Raw genomic sequence first — 22,836 nt, forward strand, 5'->3', positions numbered from 1 at the left:
GAAGGGGTGCAGGGTGGTCCCCAGCTGGGACCGTTGGTCCTCCGTGAGCTGGTGGCCAACCCCCACATCCTCGATGGACCCACCCGCCTTGGCTTGGGTGAGCAGATCCAGGAGGGTTTCTACCTCTCCTTCCTCGGGAAGGTTGCACACTGGGTGGGCAGTCGCTTCCCGCTCATGATGAGCCTTCATCATGTTCACGTGGAAGGCCTTCCTCCTTCCACGGGCGTGATCCAGGGTGACCAGATAGGTGACGGCGTTGAGTTTCTGGTGCACGAAGTAGGGACCTTCCCAGGCTGCCTGAAGCTTGTTCTGTGGTACGGGGACCAGTACCCACACCTTTTGACCCACCTGGTAGGTCCTCTCACAAGCATTCTGGTCGTACCACCGCTTCTGGTCGGCCTGGGCCTGGGCCATATTGTCCTGCACCAGCTTTGCCAAGGCCATCATCCTGTCCCGGTGGCGCACGACATACTCGATGACCGACACCTCGGGGGTGGCCAAATCCCCTTCCCATGCTTCCTTCACCAGAGCCAGGGGGCCCCGTACCCGTCGCCCGTACAGGAGCTCAAAGGGGGAGAACCCCGTTGAGGCCTGCGGAACCTCCCGGTAAGCAAATAGGAGGTGTGGGAGGTAACGCTCCCAGTCTCTCCCGTGGGAGTCGACCAACATCTTAAGCATCTGCTTTAAGGTGCCATTGAACCGCTCACACAGGCCATTAGTCTGTGGGTGATACGGGCTGGCCACCAGATGTTGCACCTGCATTTGCTTACAGAGGGACTCCATCAGCCGCGACATGAACTGGGTCCCTCGGTCGGTGAGCATTTCTTGGGGGAAACCCACTCTGGAGAAGATCTCCAGTAAGGCGGTAGCCACCTTGTCGGCCCGAATGGACGACAAAGCTACCGCTTCCGGGTACCGGGTGGCATAGTCCACTACCGTGAGTATGAAGCATTTCCCGGAGTGGCTGGGAGTGGACAGAGGTCCAATAAGATCCACAGCGACCCTCGAGAAAGGCTCTTCGATGATTGGCAGAGTTACCAGTGGGGCTTTGGGGCGCGGCCCCGCCTTCCCCACCCTCTGACAGGTGTCACACGAACGGCAGTAGGCACCCACCGCGGCTCCCATCCCAGGCCAGTAGAAATGCTGAGCTATCCTGGCCTTGGTTTTAGCGATCCCTAGGTGTCCGGCCATCGGAATCTCGTGTGCGATCCGCAACAATTCCGCCCTGAACGGATAGGGTACCACTAACTGTCGGTCCCTGGGCCACGCCTCCGGTGAACCCTGCTGGACCGTTACCCGGTACAGCCGTCCCTGGTCCCAGACCACACGCTCGCAGTCTGACTCCATGGGAGGCTGTGCCGCCTGTTCCTTGAGAGCTTTCAGGCTGTCGTCTGCTTCCAACGCAGCCTGAAATTCCTGACTTGATGTGGCCAGAATCGACGAAACTGCCACATCCTCCGTCAGCCCCTCCGGGCATGTCACCTGGCCGCTGTCTGACCCGGCAGACACTTGGTCAGAAGTGGGGAAGCCGTCGGACCTCTGCAAGGCTCCTTGGGCTCCGACGCTCCCACTCCTGGTGACAGCGGCTATGACCGCTGTGACCGTGGGTAGTGCCTGCTTCCCCTCTGTTTCTGACCAAGCCGCCCGATCAGGCAGGCTTCCTAGGCCTTTGGACATCTCGGACGTGGGGAACTCCTGCCCTGGGGTCTTACCTGGCGGCTCCTCTCTTGGGACACCCCCACCTCCCATGGCCTGTTCCTCCCCCTGCAGTGGGCCTATACTCAGCAGCCTGGATACCCCTGGGAGCCCTACACTGCCGGTAGCTGCCCCCCTCTCCATCCCTGAGCTTCCCTCTACAGAATCCTGCCCGCCCCCTCCCTCACCGGAGGACAAGAGGTCACGGCACGCCGGCTGAGCACCTCTGCGGGCATCCCCACACTCCCCACCTGCTTTCACTAACCCTGTTTGTGTTGTGTCTGTGCAGGTGTTACCCTCAGGTTTCACTCCCTCCTCCTCAGCAGGACACACACTACATACAACATGGTTGGCATTAGCAGCAGACAAATCAATACACTCTTGGGGGGCCGAACTTGGGGGTTCAGAGGGTACATACTGCGATACTAGACGCCCCAAGTCGGTCCCTAATAAAACATTTGCGGGAATATTTGGCGTTACTCCCACCTCCCGCATCCCCCTTCCGGCACCCCAGTCCAAATACACCATGGCAACGGGAAGTGCCGGCTCCACGCCTCCAACCCCGGAGACGGAAAGAGTCTTTCCTGGTACCAAGTCCTGGGGGGACACCACCTCAGGCCGTACCAGTGTTCGTTCAGCGCCCGTGTCCCGCAGTCCCATGACCGCAGAACGGCCTATGGTGACGGGTTGGATGTTGTCCAGGGACCTACCACCACCCCCTCCCACACACAAAACATTGGGCGCTCTCTGGGACTGGGATGGGGTCTTTTGGCGCTGGGGACACTCAGCCCTAAAGTGTCCTGGTTTGTTGCATAGATGACAACGTCTTACGTCTGGTCCTTGCCTGGAGAGGGCAACAGGGGGATACACCCCTTGTGTTCTAGGGGCCGGGGAAACAGGGGCATGACTGGGCTTACCCCCTCTCCAGGTGCTGCTGGCAGACTTCTTCAGCTCAGGCGCCCTGTTATTGGCATACTCGTCTGCCAGGGCGGCTGTAGCAGAAGCCCCTGTTGGTTTTCGGTCACGGAGGAACTGTCGGAGGTCCTCTGGGCAGTTCCACAAGAACTGCTCCGTGACGAACAGTTCCTGGACCTCCTGGCGGGTAGTAAGCGCTAGACCCGAGGTCCAGTGCTCTGCGGCTCTCAACAGCGCCCGCATATGATCGGTCCAGGTGTCCTTGGGGCCACGCAGCAGGCTCCGGAACTTCTGGCGGTACGACTCGGGAGTGAGGTTGTACTGCCGGATCAGGGCCCGCTTGATGCAGTCGTAGTTCTGTACCTCCCCGGCAGGTAAGTCCCCCAAGGCATCCAGGGACTTACCCCTCAAACGGGGGGTCAGGTATCTGGCCCACTGATCCCGGGCCAGATGGTGCTGAAGACAGGTCCGTTCAAATGCCACCAGAAAGGAGTCCAGGTCCCCATCCTTCTCCAGTAGAGGGAAGTCCTCAGCTCGGACTTTGGACGACTTGGTCTCCTGATGGGTTGGTTGCTCTAGCGGAAGCCCCCGCTGGGCCAGGTCCAGTTGGTGCTGGCGCTCCGCAGCTCGCTCTGCACGCTCCGCAACCTCCCGGCGCTCTGCAGCTTCACGCTCCGCAGCCTCCCGGCGCTCTGCAGCTTCACGCTCCGCAGCCCGCTCCGCAGCCCGCTCCGCAGCCCGCTCTGCACGCTCCTCCTCCGCTGCCTTCTCTGATGCTGCCAGGAGGGTTTTGTAGACGGCATCGCCATGAGACTGGAGACTTGCCATAGCCGCTTGTAAAAGGGCTTGTGATCTGGACAGGCTGGGCTGGGTAGGTGGTGGGCAGCCCACTGCGGGACCGTATACTGGGGACTGGCTCCCTGAGGTGCCCGGGCTGGACTCCTCCTCGCCATGAGTAACAATGTCCTCCCCTCCTGCCACACGGACCGTAGCATTAGCCTCCTGCAGGGTCTTGCTCCTGGTGCCGTCTGCCATCTTGGTAACCGACACCGCTGCAACCCTGAGTTTGCACACACCTTGTTATACTTTTAGCCTGACCGTCTAACGTTGGGCTGACCTTAAGACTCCAGCAGTGGAAGTTACCACTGGCAGTCTTTAGTGCCTGGGAGTAGGGGTCCCACAACACTATTATTCTGCAATCCCACCGCTCTGCCACCAATGTGATGAAAGCCGGCCGGTGGGTGCAGCTCTCTGGCGCCCCCTTACCTCTCAGGTCAGTCAAGGTACTGCACCTAGAGAAAGTAGTGCCAGGAAGCTGCAACCAGCGCAGGGAACACGGTAGTGTGTTATCCCTTCAACGTCACTAAACCGTAACGTCACTACACAGCACAACTCGCTAGCGCCCTCTTAGCCTCAGGTCAGTCAAGGAACTGCACCTAGGATAAGCGGTCGCCAGGGAGACTGTCCTGTAACCTACTGGGTATCGGGGCCCTCTGTAGTGAGGGCGGTATATATATCTTCCTTGGCCGCGCCAGGAATATATATATCTGAACCTCCGACCGTCACTACCAGCCTTCCCCAATCCCCAGTTGGTATGCTGCCACCAGTCCCTATTTTAGATATACGCCCAGTCCGTGAATGGGCCTATATCGGGTCAGGAACCAACCCTGGGTAGCGTTTTTGGCTTGAGCCGAGCTCACACGGACGTGCGTTCGTTATGCAGAATAAAAGGCAGGCCCACAATTACTTGAGGTAATTGATTATAATAATACACTAGATACACGATATACAACTAAATATACACAGGTATAAGGTCAGGCTAAACTATACAACAATGGAATACAACACACAGAATCACCACAGCATATCAGTTACCGGTTTCTTGATTTTCTTGTGACGCAGGGAGAGGATTCTGCGGTCGCAGGCACGGTTCTTTGTTACAGGCTGAGGCCTACCACCGCATGGTCAAACTGCTCCTCCCCTTGGTGGCCTCAGCTGGTGCTCAGATGTTCAGCACCCCACTCTTGGGTCAAGACTGACTTATCTCTTGTCTGTCCTGCTATCTTACCTGCCCCGTCCCGCCCACTGCTGGTGAGGTCAGCTGGCTCAGTCTCCACCCTCAGGTCTAACTTCGATCAGAAGCCCAAATTCTATGGAACCCAATAACTTCTTCTGGGATGGTCTCATGATACCCCCAGGGGTTCCCATGGATTCGGGCCGCCGTAACCGACCTTTTGATATCAATTATGATACCATACGGTCCTCAGGAATGGCTCAGCGCTATATCTTGGCTTCCAGAGCACGTACAAACGTCTACCACGGAGGCTTGTGTGCGCAATGGCTCCGGGACGCCGTGATATTTTTTTATTGGCCCATCCCACGCAACATGCGTGTACTTTTCATGTTTCTATATCTTATGCCTCCATGCTTGTGACAGACAAAGAAACTAGTCCTATGGGACAAATGGTCAGGTACAGATAGACGAAGCACCCCCCCCCTGCTGGCTGTGTTTCCTCTCGAAGTCTTTGAAGCTCCTAGCATTCACGTGTCAAATAGGCCCCGGGGCTTCTTATCTTACAGGAGCCTGGATGGGGGGAAACTATCTAGTTGACGTTTTAACAGAAGGTCCCAAGGGTGGGGGCTGCTGAAGTGTGGCCATCCCTGGATATGATTTATCATTACCAAGATGGCGGCTACAGGTTCATCACACCCCTGTAGCAGCCGAGCCCTCGGGGTGCTACATTTGGATGGTATGAGCATGATTTTGAAGAAAATTTTAATATGGGCCAAACTGGGACAGTTAGATAAGTGTGTTGAGGTGATAGGCCAGTCTAAAGAAATGGGTTTTTATGGCACGCTTAAAACTGTGGGTATTGGGAATTAATCGAATTGTCCTGAGTACTGCATTCCAAAGAATTGGTGCAGCACGCGAGAAATCTTGGATACGGGAGTGTGAGGTTCCTATTACGGAGGATTTTAGTTTAAAGTTCATAGCAGAACGGAGGGCACTTGTAGGGTGGTAGACTGAGATGATGGAGGAGATGTAGGGGGATGCTAAAGCATGGAGCGCTTTGTGGGTGAGAGTGATAAGTTTATATTGAACTCTGTATTGGATGGGCAACCAGTGCAATGACTGGCACAGGGAAGAGGCATTGGTGTATCGGTTGGTGAGGAATATGATCCTGGCTGCTGCATTCAGGATGGATTGAAGAGGGGAGAGTTTAGAAAGAGGGAGACTGATTAGTAAAGAGTTACAATAGTCCAGAGGAGAATGAATAAGAGCTACAGTGAGAGTTTTTACAAAGTCAAAGGTAAGAAAATTTCTGATTCTAGAGATGTTTTTGAGGTGTAGATGACGCGAGCAAGTGATTTGATGTGAGGTGTGAAGACAAGATCTGAATTGAGTATGACCCCAAGACAAACCAGTGGGCTTGTTGCTGGTTGCTGGGGAGTAATGGTGGAGCCACAAACTGAAGTGGCAATATTGGGCACAGGTACAGTACAGACCAAAAGTTTGGACACACCTTCTCATTTAGATTTTTCTGTATTTTCATGACTATGAAAATTGTACATTCACACTGAAGGCATCAAAACTATGAATTAACACATGTGAAATTATATACTTTACAAAAAAGTGTGAAACAACTGAAAATATGTCTTATATTCTAGGTTCGTCAAAGTAGCCACCTTTTGCTTTGATGACTGCTTTGCACACTCTTGGCATTCTCTTGATGAGCTTCAAGAGGTAGTCACCGGAAATGGTTTTCACTTTACAGGTGTGCCCTGTCAGGTTTAATAAGTGGGATTTCTTGCCTTATAAATGGGGTTGGGACCATCAGTTGTGTTGTGCAGAAGTCTGGTGGATACACAGCTGATAGTCCTACTGAATAGAGTGTTAGAATTTGTATTATAGCAAGAAAAAAGCTAAGTAAAGAAAAACGAGTGGCCATCATTGCTTTAAGAAATGAAGCTCAGTCAGTCTGAAAAATTTGGCAAACTTTTAAAGTGTCCCCAAGTGCGGTTGCAAAAACCATCAAGTTCTGCAAAGAAACTGGCTCACATGAGGACCGCCCCAGGAAAGGAAGACCGAGAGTCACCTCTGCTTCTGAGGATAAGTTTATCCGAGTCACCAGCCTCAGAAATCGAAGGTTAACAGCAGCTCAGATTAGAGACCAGGTCAATGTCACACAGAGTTCTAGCAGCTGACACATCTCTACAACAACTGTTAAGAGGAGACTTTGTGCAGCAGGCCTTCATTGTAAAATAGCTGCTAGGAAACCACTGCTAAGAACAGGCAACAAGCAGAAGAGACTTGTTTGGGCTAAAGAACACAAGGAATGGACATTAGACCAGTGGAAATCTGTGCTTTGGTCTGATGAGTCCAAATTTGAGATCTTTGGTTCCAACCACCGTGTCTTTGTGCGATGCAGAAAAGGTGAACAGATGAACTCTACATGCCTGGTTCCCACTGTGAAGCATGGAGGAGGAGGTGTGATGGTGTGGGGGTGCTTTGCTGGTGGCACTGTTGGGGATTTATTCAAAATTGAAGGCATACTGAACCAGCATGGCTACCACAGCATCTTGCAGCTTCATGCTATTCCATCCGATTTGTGTTTAGCTGGACCATCGTTTATTTTTCAACAGAACAATGACCCCAAACACACCTCCAGGCTGTGTAAGGGCTATTTGACCAAGAGGTAGAGTGATGGGGTGCTACGCCAGATGACCTGGCCTCCACAGTCACCAGACCTGAACCCAATCGAGATGGTTTGGGGTGAGTTGGACCGCAGAGTGAAGGCAAAAGGGCCAACAAGTGCTAAGCATCTCTGGGAACTCCTTCAAGATTGTTGGAAGACCATTTCCGGTGACTACCTCTTGAAGCTCATCAAGAGAATGCCAAGAGTGTGCAAAGCAGTCCTCAAAGCCAAAGGTGGCTACTTTGAAGAACCTAGAATATAAGACATATTTTCAGTTGTTTCACACTTTTTTGTTAAGTATATAATTCCACATGTGTTAATTCATAGTTTTGATGCCTTCAGTGTGAATGTACAATTTTCATAGTCAAGAAAATACAGAAAAATCTTTAAATGAGAAGGTGTGTCCAAACTTTTGGTCTGTACTGTAGGTTAGTGGAGGGAGGAAATACGAGTAGTTCAGTTTTTGACAAATTCAATTTTAGATAGAGGGAGGACATAGTGTTAGACACAGCAGAAAGACAATCACTGGTGTTTTGTAATAAGTCAGGGGTGATGTTTGGAGAAGAGGTGTATGATTGGGTCATCAGCATAGAGATGGTACTTAAAACCGAATCTGCTGATTGTCCCATAGGAGCGATGTATAAGGAGAAAAGAAGGGTGCCTAGGACTGATCATTGAGGAACCCCGACAATAAGGGGAAGGAGAGAGGAGCAGGAGCCAGCAAAAGACACAGTGAATGAGAGGTCAGAGAGATAGGAGGAGAACCTAGAGAGAAGGGTGTCCTTGAGGCCGATAGTGCTTAGCATAGTGAGGACGAGCTGTTGATCTTCAGTGTCGAATGATGCAGAGAGATCTGGGAGAATCAGCAGGGAGTAGTGCCCATTTGATTTGGCTGTTAGTAGATCATTAGAGACTTTAGTGAGGGCAGTTTCAGTAGAATGTAAAGAGCGGAAACCAGATTGTAAAGGGTCAAGAAGAGAGTTATCTGAGAGATAGCGGATCAGACGGGACTGGACAAGGCGTTCCAGGAGTTTAGAGATAAAGGGAAGATTGGAGACAGGTCTGTAGTTAGCATCACAGTTCTCGTCCAGGGATGTTTTTTTTCTTCTTCTTCCGTGACTGGTTCGAAGTCAGAAAATGAGCAAGATGCAGTGTGGGAGGGAGGAGCATGCATTACATGTGAGGTTTGGGAGAAAATTTCCCGTCTGATATGGTCAATTTTTTCTTTGAAATAATTGTCCAGATCGTCAGCGCTGAGGTCGGTGGTCGGGCCTTGTGCTGTTTGATTGAGGAGAGAGTGAAACGTGTCAAAGAGTCGTTTAGGATTATTGGACCGTGAGATGATGAGTTTATTATAGTAGGTTTGTTTGGAGAGGTGAAGGCCGGAGTTATAGGTTTTAAGCATAAATTTATAATGGAGGAAATCTTCGGGCAGATTAGATTTTCTCCGCAGCCGTTCAGCGCACGTGGAGCACCGCTGGAGAAGCGTGTTCCAGGGTTGTCCTCATCTGCGCCGAGTTGTTCTCTGTGTAGGAGGTGCAGCTTCATCCAGGGAGCATTGCAATGTTTCGTTATAATGCTTCAGTGCAGAGTCAGGACATGTGAGGGAGGAGATTGGAGCCAATGATGTTTGCAACATTTTCATACATTTCTGGGTGTTAATGGATTGTATATTTCTGTAAGTGTGGAAAGTGGGGGTGTCTTGAGCAGGGGGACAGTTCTTGACAGAGAATGAAAGAAGGTTGTGATCAGAGAGCGGAAGAGGAGCGTTAGTAAAGTCATATATTGAACAGAGCCGGGCGAAGATCAGGTCAAGAGTATTTCCATCATGTGTAGGAGAATTAGTAAGCTGTGAAAGGCCGAAGGAGGAAGTTAGCGATAAAAGATGAGCGGCAGATGGGGAGACTGAATCGCCAATTGGGATGTTAAAGTCTCCCATGATGAGGGTGGGGATGTCATAGCATAGAAAGTTGGGAAGCCAAGTGGCAAAATGATCCACAAACTGACGGGAGGGGCCCGGAGGGCGATACACAACCGCCACTCGCAGGGAGAATGGCCGGTAGAGTCTGACTCTGTGGGCCTCAAAAGAAGGGAAGATAAGTGAGGGTGCTGGGGGGATAACCTGAAAAGTACATTTTGTTTAAAGGAGCAGACCAACACCAATTATTACCAGTTGACGTTCCTGTATGTACTGATCAAGAAAGATTGAAATGGGACCCTAGGGACACTCATCTACCATAAACCTTCAAGCACTAATAAACTATTGAAGTGGGATAACCACCACCCCCATCCCCATACAAAGAGGAAAACCCAAGGGCCAATTTTTACGGTTGAGAAGGTACTGCTCGAATGTCACAGATTTTAATATACAGGCAATAGACCTGAACACCAGATTAAGGGATAAAGGGTACTCATGGTACATTTTCGATTCCGCATCATCGTTTGCAGAAAAATGGGAGAGAGAGACACTCCTCCATACCAATCCAAGAGACCAAGAAGAAGATTGGACTACACGAGTAAGAAAAACTTATGACAATCAGAGTGACTGTATCTTTCATATCCTCAGAAAACACTGGGATATACTTGTGGTCGACCCAGACCTGAGGGTGCTGTGGAATCTACTCCCACAATAACTTTCAGAAAGGGTTGGTCAATTAGGGACCATGCACAGTTTCTATAAAAAAAACTGCACCCAAGGGGACTTGGCTAGATAGAAGAATCTACGGTTTCTTTAGATCTGGAGAATGTTGTACATGTAATTGGATGAGACCATGTAAATCTTTCTCAAGTTCCTCCATGGCTAAAATCTTTTTCCAGTGGGATTATTCCATCTGTAAAACTTCAGGACTAGTATATATGGCCACATGCACCTGCCCCCTAGAATATGTAGACAAGATCAAGAGGGTGTCTAGGAGGAGAGTAGGGGAGCATTTGGGCGATATATGCCATGGTCGGGAGATCCCATTAGTGAGACACATGAACAGTGCACATCGAGGTGAACCCGGAGACCTCTCCTTTTGTATCATTGAGGTGGTTAAACCCAATGTGAGAGGAGGTGATCATAATAGATGTATCCTCTGAAAGGAAAGTGAGTGGATTGTTAGACTGGATTCACGAGCCCCTAAGGGACTCAGTGAGCAAATTTCCTATGCCTGTTTTGTGTGACTACAGCCCCATTCTGGATTATATTTTTGGATTTTATGCTCTACCCATTGCTAGTCAGTTTCCTGTGAATGGGGTTCACATATTGTTGTACTTCACCGAGATATCTGAGCTTCTATATCAGAATTATTACTTATCAATTATATTCCACTTATACTATTTCATCATTAACAAGTGTGGTGATCCTTGTGTATCTCTAATTGTGTAATAGAGGTCAAATTTGACCATTTAGGAATATACTGTGGGCCACCATCCCATATTTTTTGTAGTGATAAAGTAGATCTACATGCCTATTGCATGATGGGAGGATGTGCAGTACTTGTTTTTAGTCTCCCATGATGCTGATCTCAGAGATAGGATTTTTCTATGTTGGTGGTATGCAATCCAATACCATATGCGATCCGGCGTGGAACGCATGCTTCCGGACATGCTCATGCGCAGGTAGGAGACCGTGATGCCCTCCGGCGTGGAACGCACATGTCCGGGCACGTTTGAGCTTTCTGCCCGCTCATTGTTTTGTGCTGGATTGTGGGGCGTTCTTGAGAATTTATTTTTGTTCCATCTTTCTTTAGTTGATCCCACTGATGCATCAGATAAGTCCTCAGAGAATTATAATTAGAGGAACCCATGGACACATTAGGATTTGTGAAGCTGACCTCAGCTCTCCTCTATTTCCTTTGAATTTATTGTGTGACCTGTATTTCTGAACAGTAGATCCTGGTTTGTTTCATTTCCATGTGTAAATTGAATTTGACTCGTAGTCTTTGATATCTCTCTCAAACGTAGTTTTTTTGCTGTCTGAGATGGCATCCTCCAGACTTTGTAAATTCTTTTGCATATTTTGTTTGAGTTTTGGATCCAAAAAGGCTTCTACACTAGGCGGAATAAGCAAGAAACAAATATCAAACGCAATGTAACTTGGTTATCCTATAAGGTTTTTTTAAATGTGGACATACACCCTGTAAAGCATGCAACGATGTTAATAAAACCGACACATTTGAAGAAAACCTAACGGTACAGCAATTTTCAGTACACAATTTCATCAATTGTAACACTATAGGGGGTCATTTATTTAATAGAGTGTATAGAGAGTTAACTACAATACGTGGGATGCACGTCAGGGCCCCTAAAAAAAATGTATTAGAAGACATTAATCTATTAAGATATTTGGCAGTCGGCACCACACAATCTAAATCACTGAAATATGATACGGGGTGCAATGGTAACTGTGCAACAAAGCACATAAAGAAGTAGGTAGAGAAAAGCTTGCACAGTGAGATAATGCACATCCAAAAATAATAAGAATTACTACAAATAATAAATAAAATAGCAACTTTATTTCATGTAGGGACACACAAGTGGTTAAAAAACATACGACCCCTGATGAAGCTACTGTAGTAGTGATACACGTAGGGCATAGATACCTACGTGTATCGCTACTACAGTAGCTTCGTCAGGGACTGTATTTCTCTTGCTGATCAAAAAGGTCATAGTATTTGTATAACCCTGAATGCTGAATTCTGTTCGTTTGGAAACAATCATGTTTACTGTGATAATGACAAATTGCACTAAGTCAGCAGAAAGTTTATTTACAACAGCCCCTGTGATACCAACTGTGTAAGTAGATTAGCTCAAACAATGATAAGTGATCCCTGCACCTTTACCTCTTTTACCTGGGCTTTATGACCTCACATAGATGTAAATATAAACAGGGATGTCTGTAGTGCTGTAGACAGAATGAAATTTGGGACAGAGAATCACGGAACATCAGAAGGACTTTGGAAGGAGAATGGGAGACATCCTTCAGCAAAGTAGATGGATTGCATGGCATCTAAAGAGACACAGATTTGTATTCTACATGTTTCTAATCTAAGGGTATCAGCCCTCACTGGAAAGTTTCAGATCTGCTCCATTAACCATCAGAGAGACCATGGATACTTTTGGGAAGTCCGGGAGAGGACGAAAAAGTCACTTGGCCCCATGGATATGCTGTTTTGGTGTTGCTAGGAGGGACCCACCAGTCACCTAGAACCCATGGAGACATTTGGAGTTGCCAAGAGGGACCCACCGGTCGTCTGGTCCCATGAAAACTCTCGGAGAGGCCAGGATGGGACCATCGGGTCTCCTGGTCTTGTACCTCAATGGACTGTTGACTTCCTAAACTTGCCGCTACCTTCTCTCTGTGGGAGCCCACCTGAAGCGGAGGGCCACTGGTTGAGGTAGTCAGCACTGGAAGTCTCTAAAGTCGCAGCTGTTCTATCCCAGGCTGGCGGAGAAGGAAGGGTGAGACTGTGTAATGTTGTACCATCTTGGGTATTTGCTGGGACTGTTCTGTATGTTTAATGTCTTCTTTGTGGTTCAATAAAGTATTACCATGCTGTTTTACCCTCACCCTGTGTTGTTTTAGTAGCGTTACACCAACAGAAGACCCTGGGTCTTCACAGTCCCTGACCAGGGTGACTCCATGCGGTGTTCTTCAGACAAGGTGCATTAAATAAACAGTGAGCCGACCTCCCTCTCCATTTTCTCATTATATGCATGTTTTCCTTATAGTGACAAATATTTATTTTTGCTAAAACTGTGATATTTTCACTTTAAAACTTTTTTTTAAACCTTTTTTATAAACTTTTTAAAATAACTCTCATTAGTGCGATCATACAACACAGAAGCCTTTGATTGCTCATGTGATGCACTGTACTACTGTAGTGCCGTGTATTATCACTGCCTGTCAGTGTAATACTAACTGCCCCATACACATGAGATAAGTGTTGGCTGAACGATCATTTGGCAGACGGCTATCCCTCCAGACTCCCCCATACACAAATATTCCAGCTTTCCTGTGGTTTGTATGTCTGACTGCATCTGTAGGGAGGTCCCCAAATACATTATATAGTCGACCAAAATCAGTACTTCCATGTAACTTTAGTCTAATGTTTATGGAGGCGTTAAAAAGTAAGTTATGGAACTCTGCCTCTGGCCCGGCCTAATAGACTTTTGTACATTACAGGCCCAGTACTTGGGGGAGGAGGGCATTCAGCTGAACTCTGTCACACCTTCTTAGATGCCATGTTTGCTTTTTGCAGGAGCAAGTGGTTAAACTGCCAGGGATTTTGTTGCTGCCGCACCTGTGCCATCCCTGAGGTGTACATCTATGTTCTGGTGCCCAAAAGAGTTCATAACATGTTAAAAAATTACAAAATGTGTCTTCTGCTTTTTGCATGTTTTTTCTTTTTACAAGAATTGTTGGAGCAAATTTTCTTTTGAAACCTTTTAATATCTGCTTTTTTATGTTTTTTTTTCTTGTAATATAGGAAAGCCTAAGGCTAGAAATAAAACCCATAATACACTGTACATGTAGACTTTAGTATCAAATAATTTCTGTCCGCGGCATTTGTGCAAACAAAACCGCTTTTATAAATGCCTCAAACTTCTGTGTGTGAATCAGACATGAGATGTAACTTGATAGAAGATTACAGTTCGGGGAAGACTGGAAACATTCATACAGACGGCCAGTGGAGATGTAGTCAGTGACGGACTGTCTCCAAATATGGTTTTAGATCCGTAGTAGATGTTTCCTCATCATGAAGTAGTTATTTCTCATGTCACGTGAAATAAATATCTCCTGCATTATTGCTAATGCCAATTCCAGTGACGGAAAATGAGACGAGAATTAGCGTTATGGAAGGTGAGTCTATGAGAAACATTTTCAGCTGCAGACTTCGAGGAAGAAACTGCTTGTTGTCTGTGGCCTAAAATATAAAGGTTTTATTCCTAGATGTAAAGAAAAAACTAAATTTAAAATAATAAATCTCCTCGTATGTTTCCCCTTATTATCTTCAGTAGTTGCATTATTACACAGGATTTTTATGATGTTACATCGGCTCATCTTCTTCTAATTCAGGTCTCTACAATACCGGATCCTCTCAGTGAAGATCTTCTATATAAGAAAATTTTCCTGATTTACCTATCAAAGATGGATATGGACAGAGACAAGATAGTGGAGAGGATATTACACCTCACCCTAGAGATCCTCTTCCGGCTTACTGGAGAGGTGAGATATTTTGATGATGTCACATTACATCATACTTATCTATGGGAATAACAGATGGACAGAACTGGAGAGGTGAGGACTCTGGAAATGTCTGTAGTGAGATTTATTAATGTGTCTCTCCATAACCAGAGATTAATCACGGGGTCTCCACCTCGCCCCCTGATACATGAGGACATCAATGACCAGATCCTAGAACTCACCTACAAGATGATTGAGCTGCTGACTGGAGAGGTGACGCTGCTGGGAATGCTAGGACATTATACAGTAATACTATGAAGGGATCGGGGGATGACGGTATCATTGTATGTGTCAGGTTCCTATAAGGTGTCAGGATGTCGCCATCTATTTCTCCATGGAGGAGTGGGAGTATTTAGAAGGACACAAAGATCTGTACAAGGACATCATGATGGAGGTTCCCCAACCCCTCACATCATCAGGTAATAGACAGGACTAAATACACACAGCCTATAAGTATCTGTATGGAAAGAATGAATTCAGTCCCTGTATGTGTTTCCTCCAGATCTATCCAGTAAGAGGACACCAGAGAGATGTCCCCGTCCTCTTCTTCCACAGGACTGTAAACAAGAAGATCCCAATGTTCCTCAGGATCATCAGGTAGATGGAGAGAAGGTGTCATGAGATCTCCCCTATGATGTGTAGACGGCTGTGAGGGTCTTGTGCTCAGTCTTGTTTCATCCACCAGTATTATATGTTTTATACTTGTATAATGAGAACGGTGGAGATGGCAGGATTAGAGCTGATCACACATGTGACTTCTCCATCTGTCTTTGACTTTTATAATATTTGTTTCAGGGTGAAGATCTGACTCATATTAATACTACAGAGACATATGTGAGGGGTGATGAGCGGTGTAAGGAGGAGATTCCTACATATGACTACCCAGGTGAGTAGTAACCACTAAATGCAGAGAAGTCACAGATTCTTCTCAGTCACCGGCTGTGGATGCTTTATCGGTGGTGTAGTCCGGCCATATCACAATCGTGTGATCACCATTTTGCTGCTAGACCACAACATTCTCCTCCTTCCGAAAATATTCAATTTACTTTGTGTAATTGTGAAAGCCCTTTTCTATAGAACTTACAACCTGGAGGATCTACCTACCCCCTGGGATTAGTAGACGCTGACCGTTACCTGCCCAAGTCTGTAAACTACAAAGCCAAATGACAGCGTACGTAGAAAGTGCTGACAAGTGAGAAAATCACTTGAAGAAAAATTATGATGGGACTGTAAGAGAAAGCGGAGGGTAATGATGCTGTTGGCTTCCTAGATCCCTGATATCTTATTGGATGAATCTACCTTCTATCCCTTCTGTGCTGCTGAATGTGCTCGTATGGTGCCTACAAGACCAGGTCCAGTCTTTCTGGCCAAAGTTTGCTTTTTTGATCGATAACATTAAATGTCCAGTGAGGGACAAGTGTAAATTTCTGTACAATAACAACAGAGTTTCCCTTTATCCCGACTTTTCAATTTCTTTTTAAACCAACTAACTTCAAACAGGATTTTGATAAACTACATAAAAAACATTACACCTGTGCCATGATATACAGTTAGGTCCATATATATTTGGACAGAGACAACATTTTTCTAATTTTGGTTCTAGACATTACCACAATGAATTTTAAACAAAACAATTCAGATGCAGTTGAAGTTCAGACTTTCAGCTTGAGGGTATCCACATTAAAATTGGATGAAGGGTTTAGGAGTTTCAGCTCCTTAACATGTGCCACCCTGTTTTTAAAGGGACCAAAAGTAATTGGACAATTGACTCCAAGGCTATTTCATGGACAGGTGTGGGCAATCCCTTCGTTATGTCATTCTCAATTAAGCAGATAAAAGGCCTGGAGTTGATTTGAGGTGTGGTGCTTGCATTTGGAAGGTTTTGCTGTGAAGTAAACATGCGGTCAAAAGAGCTCTCCATGCTGGTGAAACAAGCCATCCTTAAGCTGCAAAAACAGAAAAAAACCATCCGAGAAATTGCTACAATATTAGGAGTGGCAAAATCTATAGTTTGGTACATCATGAGAAAGAAAGAAAGCACCGGTGAACTCATCAATGTAAAAAGACCTGGGCGCCCACGGAAGACAACAGTGGTGGATGATCGCAGAATAATCTCCATGGTGAAGAGAAACCCCTTCACAACAGCCAACCAAGTGAACAACACTCTCCAGGAGGTAGGCATATCGATATCCAAATCTACCATAAAGAGAAGACTTCATGAAAGTAACTACAGAGGGTTCACTGCACGGTGCAAGCCACTCATAAGCATCAAGAATAAAAAGCCTAGACTGGACTTTGCTTAAAAACATGAAAAAAAAGCCAGCACAGTTCTGGAAGAACATTCTATGGACAGATGAAACCAAGATCAACCTCTACCAGAATGATGGAAAGAGAAAAGTATGGCGAAGGCGTGGTACAGCTCATGATCCAAAGCATACCACATCATCTGTAAAACACGGCGGAGGCAGTGTGATGGCACGGGCATGCATGGCTGCCAGTGGCACTGGGTCACTAGTGTTTATTGATGATCTGACACAGGACAGAAGCAGCCGAATGAATTCCTTATGTATTCAGAGCCATACTGTGTGCTCAGATCCAGCCAAATGCAGCCAAACTGATTGGTCGTCGTTTCATACTACAGATGGACAATGACCCAAAACAAAGCCAAAGCAACCCAGGAGTTTATTAAAGCAAAGAAGTGGAATATTCTTGAATGGCCAAGTCAGTCACCTGATCTCAACCCAATTGAGCATGCATTTCACTTGTTAAAGACTAAACTTCAGACAGAAAGGCCCACAAACAAACAGCAACTGAAAACCACCGCAGTGAAGGCCTGGCAGAGCATCAAAAGAAGGAAACACAGCGTCTAGTGATGTCCATGAGTTCAAGACTTCAGGCAGTCATTGACAACAAAGGGTTTTCAACCAAGTACTAGAAATGAACATTTTATTTACAATTATTTAATCTGTCCAATTACTTTTGGTCCCTTTAAAAACAGAGTGGCACATGTTAAGGAGCTGAAACTCCTAAACCCTTCATCCAATTTTAATGTGGATAACCTCAAATGAAAGCTGAAAGTCTGAACTTCAACTGCATTTGAATTGTTTTGTTTAAAATTCATTGTGGTAATGTCTAGAACCAAAATTAGAAAAATGTTGTCCCTGTCCAAATATATATGGACCTAACTGTATCTCTAAGCTGTGCGTGGCTGATGGCTGTAATACACATCTATTCACGCCTGCAGGAGATGTGGTGGCATGGCTCGAGCCCTGGTTTCATGGATTCACTCCACGTCATAAATTCCATTATGTTTTCAATCCTAAAGAATTCAGATTCCTGCACAATCTCTCCTGACATGGGGGCACTAATACTTTCTCTACTCTTCTGGTCAGGATTCATCATACCTCCAATGGTCCACCATAAATGAGTGCGACTCCGGTTTAGTGTTGGATTTTTCCCTTCATACATACGTTGTTGTTGGGGATGTTACATGTTTATATATTCTTTCTTTTTTTACAAGTTCATTCTGTATGATAGTTTGATTGTGGTGGAATCGGCCGGCCTCACTTATGTGTCTCTGTAACTCCCTGGTAGTCTTTCAAAAAGATCTCCATTGCCTCTTCCAAATGCCCGAGATCTAAATTTAAGACCCCTCAGCTCTGCAGTATTGTAAAAAACTTCACTTTAAATGTCTAATATTTCTTCTTGACACTCATGTGACAGAAAATATTGTCCCTTACGATAGTTTAGATGATGAAGAGCCACCGAGCCCCAGACTCTAATTACCCCAGAGAGGTTTCACCACTAGTTACTCATTTTTCTCTGATGAAGACTGTTGAGTTTGATCATTTCAGTAGATGTTTTATTGTCTATACTCACAGTTTTTGACTTCAGTAATCCTCTGATTTTAACCCCTTCCCGCGTCACTTTATGTGGTGATAATTCTGGAATTCTTCACAAAGGATAATAGGAAACAAATGGACCTTACAAATTATTTTCCAACTTCTCTTGAATCTGACAATCCCCTATATACGGTTGTACACTACTGTCTGGGCACATGGCAGGGTAAGAAGGGAAGGAGCGCCATTTAGCTATTTGAATGCAGATCTTAACTGGAATAGTTCGCAGACGCAATGTATTGGGGGCACTGTTCATGGTCACCTGGCAGCTCAAAAGATGGCCACCACAAACAGGCTTGTCACTATCTACCCTCTTTACAGATTTCACAAATGACTTTGCTCATCACCCTTTAACCCCTCTACATGGATCTGGACTTACACAGAGACCCCTAGGCTTGGGCCATAGTGTTACCTGCTGTTCTGTGGAGTGAGATGGGAATAAGAATAGTCAGGTAGCCGGATCAGAACCAGGAGGGCAGAGAAAATACAAAATCAGAAGACACGAGTAGTCAGTAAACGGGCCGAGGTCACAACCGGAAGCAAATACACAAGCCGGGAGCTGATCACAGAGGACTGAACCAGAGGAGAACAAGGCTGGATCTGGCAGCTTCCGGCAATATGCTTCCAGCTTTAGTAGGGTGCGGTGCTTTCCAAATGGCTGAAGCAGGGAGTAGGTTACTCCAGCTGGACAGCACACACACCCATACTGCCAGACTGGATGGTACTACTGGTCCCAGGCTACCTAATCTTAGTGGCTGGACAGAGCCTGCGCCTTTTACTCCATATTTGGGAGGCAGAATGAACAAACAGTTGAACACCACGCTCCACTGGTTCATCCTATGAGGTTTTCTATTAGATGGTCATTGTCCTGGTGAATAAATGAATTTTTTTTTTTTATATAACTTGCCTTTATTTACAGACAGTTTAAGTAGAAATGTTCAAAAATATAAAATTCAAGGATTTTTTATTAAAAAATAATAATTGGTTTTATTCTTGGCAGATGACTGTATCAGGAGATCAGAGGGACAGGAGATTTTTATATCAGATGATCTTGAGATCCCACAGGATACAATTGAAGTGAATGCCATTACTCCAGATCTACCATCATCCCTTCACAGCAAAGATCTGTCATCTGATCCTATGAAACAAGTCCTGTCTTCTGATTCATTACCGACTACTGAGGGAAATCAAACTCACAAAATAAGCATTAAAAAACAAACTGCTCCTAAAGCAAAGAAGCCATTTTCACGTTCAGAATATAGAAATAGTTTTCCTCTCAAAAAGTCTTTTCTCAAACATCAAAAAATTCACACAGTGAAGAATAGATTTTCTTGCTCCAAGTGTGGGAGATGTTTTAATCAGAAATCAAATCTTGTTAGGCATGAGAGAACTCACACAGGAGAGAAGCCATTTTCCTGTTCAGAATGTGTGAAATGTTTTACAGAGAAATCAACTCTTATCAAGCATCACAAAACTCACACAGGGGAGAAGCCATTTTCATGTTCAGATTGTGGGAAATGTTTTAACCGGAAATCTAGTTTTCTTGAGCACCAGAGAACTCACACAGGGGAGAAGCCATTTTCATGTTCAGAATGTGGGAAATGTTTTACAGAGAAATCAAATCTTATCAAGCATCACAAAACTCACACAGGGGAGAAGCCTTTTTCATGTTCAGAATGTGTGAAATGTTTTACAGAGAAATCAACTCTTATCAAACATCAGAGAACTCACACAGGTGAGAAGCCTTTTTTTTGTTCAGAATGTGTGAAATATTTTACAGAGAAATCATCTCTTATCACACATCAGAGAACTCACACAGGGGAGAAGCCATTTTCTTCAGAATGTGTGAAATATTTTACAGAGAAGTCAGCTCTTATTGCACATCAGAGAACTCACACAGGGGACAAGCCATTTTCTTGTTCAGAATGTGGGAAATGTTTTGCAAAGAAATCAAAGCTTATCAAACATCAGAGAACTCACACAGGGGAGAAGCCTTTTTCATGTTCAGAATGTGGAAAATGTTTTGCAGAGAAATCAACTCTTACCAGTCATCAGAGAACTCACACAGGAGAGAAGCCATTTTCATGTTCAGAATGTGGGGAATGTTTTACAGCGCAGTCTACTCTTATAAAACATCACAAAACTCACACAGGGGAGAAGCCATTTTCATGTTCAGAATGTGGGAAATGTTTTGTAAAGAAATCAAAGCTTATCACACATCAGAGAACTCACACAGGGGAGAAGCCTTTTTCATGTCCAGAATGTGGAAAATGTTTTGCAGAGAAATCAACTCTTATCAACCATCAGAGAACTCACACAGGAGAGAAGCCATTTTCATGTTCAGAATGTGGGAAATGTTTTACAGCGCAGTCTACTCTTATAAAACATCACAAAACTCACACAAGGGAGAAGCCATTTTCATGTTCAGATTGTGGGAAATGTTTTGTACAGAAATCAGATCTTAATAAACATCAGAGAATTCACACAGGGAAGAAGCCTTTTTCTTGTTCAAAATGTGGGAAATGTTTTAACCAGAAAGCGAATCTTGATAACCACCGGAGAACCCACACAGGGGAGAATGCCACAACTACACCCAACTAGTCTCTGTACAGACAAGAAAGGCCCTAGCTGCACAACTAAAAACACCACCACTGACCTAACTCCTTAATAAGCCGTTGAGGAGTTTCTCGTACCTCCTGAGGAACCAGAGGGGAGGCTGCAACACACTGTCAACAAGGGGAAAGAAAAGTATGAAGTAAAATACGAAAACCCTGAATGAGAAACAAAAACACATTCATATAGGGCGAAGAAGTCAAGCTAAGGAGAACAAAAAATAGAAGGAACAAGTATAATCTCTCAAAAACCTATCATTGTTAGAATGAAAAGGTACTGGGAGGGAAAGCAAACTAACCGGGAGGATAGTTTCACCTTTGTGGTGAAACTTACAAAATTCATCCTCATCCACTGTATATGTAAAACCTGTCCATTTATAATGACCACGGACAAGATAAAGATTCCCAACTCACATCAGGACCACAAGATCCCAGATACTTTCAGCTGCATCACATCTAATGTACTTAATTATATGTACCAAATGTCCAACTGGGGGTCTGTATGTAGGGGAGACAAGGCAAAAACTTAGAACAAGGATGAATTCTCATCGCCACACAAAAAAAGACAAAAAGAATAGATCTACTTGTGGCCACTTATTTTTACGGCCACAACTTCTTCTCCCTTTCCAAAACTGATATTTCTGCTTCACATCACTTGTCTCATCTATTGCATTATTCCTGTGCCATGTTGTGTATAAATATGTGACTCTTCAGATTTTGTGTTATACTATGTCTGATGAAGAGACCTGAGTAGTCTCGAAAGCTTACTGACTAATGGCTAACTGAAAAGATGGTATCAAAAACTGAGGACTCTCAAACTGTAATATTTGTCTCCATACAGCAATTTTAAGATCTCTCCACAGGTGTTCAATGGGATTTAGATCCAGACTCCTTGCTGGTCAGAACTCTCCAGCACTTTGTTTCCATCCATTTTCTGGGTGCTTCTTGAAGTATGTTTGGGGTCATTGTCATGCTGGAAGACCCATGACCTAGGACGCAAATCCAGCTTTCTGACACTAGGCACTACATTGTGACCCAAGATCCTTTGCTAATCTTCAGATTTCATGATGTCTTGCACACAGTCAAGGCACCTAGTGCCAGAGGCAGAGAATCAACCCCAAAACACCTTTGAACCTCCACCATATCTGACTGTATGGGTTGTAAATTTATTGATTATGCTGCGTACCTTGGACAAAGGAACATGCTTATCCCTAAAGATGGACTTATAACCTTGAAATTGTTGATATTTTTCAACAATTTGGGTTCTCAAATCCTCAGACAGTTCTCTTCTCCTTTTTCTGTTTTCTCCATGCTTAGTGTGGCACACATATGCACACAATGCAAAGATTGAATCAACTTCTCCCTTTTTTATCTAGTTTTAGTTGTGATTTTCATATTGCCCACACCTGTTACTTGCCACAATTACGTTTGAACAAGCTTCACATACTTGAAACAAAGTTGTTTACCTACAATTTTGTCCGGCCTATTTTGTGTGAAATTATGTTCAATTTGCCTTTTTCTCTCTGTTTTCTTGTGTTGTTCCAATACACGCAAAGGAAATAAACGTGTATAACAAAACATGTAATTGCAATAATTTTCTGGGAGAATTACTTCATTTTCTGGAACAATTTCAAGGGATCCAACACTTTTCACCATGACTTGTTTTTGTTGCCTTTTTAATTTGTTGCAGCATTTCATCCTCTACGTGTTCAGCTATATTAGGAGACTTGTAGCAAAGTCCAGTTAGCAGTTTTCCATTATTGTCATGTCCATGTACATTTACCCAG

At 45.3% G+C, this 22,836-nt stretch overlaps 1 protein-coding gene across 1 annotated transcript in view; it reads left to right on the top strand.

Annotated features, from left to right (window-relative positions):
* Positions 1-22,627, top strand: part of LOC141213687 (uncharacterized) — a 28,388-nt gene extending 5,761 nt beyond the window's left edge. The window contains exons 2-7 of the mRNA XM_073665289.1: positions 14,371-14,520; positions 14,650-14,751; positions 14,834-14,957; positions 15,041-15,135; positions 15,334-15,424; positions 19,438-22,627. Coding sequence (XP_073521390.1) covers positions 14,443-14,520; positions 14,650-14,751; positions 14,834-14,957; positions 15,041-15,135; positions 15,334-15,424; positions 19,438-21,038 — 2,091 coding nt within the window. The 5' untranslated portion in view covers positions 14,371-14,442 and the 3' untranslated portion in view covers positions 21,039-22,627. The remainder of the gene's footprint in view (positions 1-14,370; positions 14,521-14,649; positions 14,752-14,833; positions 14,958-15,040; positions 15,136-15,333; positions 15,425-19,437) is intronic.
* The last annotated feature ends 209 nt before the right edge of the window (positions 22,628-22,836 follow it).

The sequence above is a fragment of the Phyllobates terribilis genome, unplaced genomic scaffold (assembly GCF_046119375.1).
Source record: "Phyllobates terribilis strain yellow unplaced genomic scaffold, ASM4611937v1 Scaffold_207__1_contigs__length_3498100, whole genome shotgun sequence".
NCBI classification, from domain to species: Eukaryota; Metazoa; Chordata; class Amphibia; order Anura; family Dendrobatidae; genus Phyllobates; species Phyllobates terribilis.